General features: G+C 37.4%; 1 protein-coding gene across 1 annotated transcript; it reads right to left on the reverse strand.

Moving 5' to 3' along the window:
* Positions 1 to 248: 248 nt before the first annotated feature.
* Positions 249 to 1,014, reverse strand: LOC138395983 (zinc finger protein 627). Its single transcript, XM_069489088.1, has one exon. The coding sequence runs from the start codon at positions 1,002 to 1,004 to the stop codon at positions 249 to 251; it is 756 nt and encodes a 251-aa protein (XP_069345189.1). The 5' UTR covers positions 1,005 to 1,014.
* Positions 1,015 to 1,648: the final 634 nt, after the last annotated feature.

Consider the following 1,648-nt stretch of genomic DNA (forward strand, 5'->3'; position numbering starts at 1 on the left):
TAGAATAAGCCTTGATATTATGCAGTAACTTGTACTAATAGAATTATTAGATATTGAAAGTAGATTTGTCCCTTAGTCTGATCCCTTTATTTTATTTTTTAAAAGAAACTGAAATCCATCCACTGTAACAAATATATCACTGTGGTGAAGGATGTTGATAATCGAAGAGGCTATGCATGTGTGGGGACAGGCTATATATGGGAAATTCTGTACCTTCTACTCAATTTTTCTATAAGCCAAAACCTTCTCTAAAAATAGTCCATTAAAAATAAAAAGAACCTTTCATGTGTTTGAAAGTAACTGGAACGACTGAAGGCTTTCCCACATTTTGTACATTTATACGGTTTCTCTCCAGTGTGAATTCTTTCATGTTTTCGAAAGGAACTGGAACAACTGAAGGCTTTCCCACAATCCTTACATTCATAGGGTTTCTCTCCAGTGTGCGTTCTTTCATGCATTCGAAATGAACTGGGAAAATCAAAGGCTTTGCCGCATACCTTACATTTATAAGGTCCGTTGCCAGTGTGCTTTATCATATGTCTTCGAACACTTGCCAGACAAGTCAAGGCCTTCCCACACTCCTTACATTCAAAAAGTTTCTCTCCAGTGTGAGTCCTTTCATGACTTCGGACAGAACTGGCACATCTAAAGGCTTTACCACATTGTTTACATTCATAGGGTTTCTCTCCAGTGTGAGTCCTTTCATGTATTCGAATGTACTTGGAACAACTGAAGGCTTTACCACATTGCTTACACTCATAAGGTTTATCTCCAGTATGAGTCCTTTCATGTATTCGGATGTAACTGGAACAACTGAAGGCTTTACCACATTGCTTGCATTCATAGGGTTTCTCTCCAGTGTGACTTCTTTCATGTATACGAAATAAACTGGGATAATCAAAGGCTTTCCCACACACCTTACATTTATAAGGTACACCGCCATTGTGTGTCACCATGTGTCTTCGAATGCTTACAAGGGAAATGAAGGTTTCTCCACATTCCATACAATCATAGGGTTTCCCTAGAACCTGAAACCCAGATAGAAATGCAGTGCCTTATTCGGCCTTTTCCAGATGCAAATCAGTGAAATGGTGCATCTTTTATGGAAACTTCCTCCCACCACCGTTCACCAAACAAAAATTAATCTCTGGCATGTAATTCTCATAGTAATGTATTTGTCCCCATTGATTATACTGATCACATGCTTTCTTTTATTATAGTTACACATACCATATTTCATATGAGAGATAACAAGCTTATTGAGAAGAGAACTGCCTATTTCATCTCTGAAATCTTATGGCATTTGACCAAACACCTTGTTGATTCTATTAAGAGATGCATATTTATTGAATGTGATTATGTACCAACGGACAACTGGCTAACAAAAGGATCATGCAAATTTTGATGTTAAGGTTAGAGGTAAATATACACAGCATTGAAAAGGCAAGTTGGTAGGAAACCAGAGATGAGCTCATTAGGACTTTTGGAAAGCAAGAGATAGAATAAAGCCATGTGTTTCTAAAAACTGGAGAGTTGGGCTGAGTTAGTTATCAAGCAGAAAGTAAGACAATAAGGTAAAATATTAAGTAAAGGATGTCACAAAGCCACTTTACTTTCACTGAAATTTTGTACTGTCCTCCAGAGGAGT

Source organism: Eulemur rufifrons, chromosome 15 (genome assembly GCF_041146395.1).
Source record: "Eulemur rufifrons isolate Redbay chromosome 15, OSU_ERuf_1, whole genome shotgun sequence".
Classification (NCBI taxonomy): domain Eukaryota; kingdom Metazoa; phylum Chordata; class Mammalia; order Primates; family Lemuridae; genus Eulemur; species Eulemur rufifrons.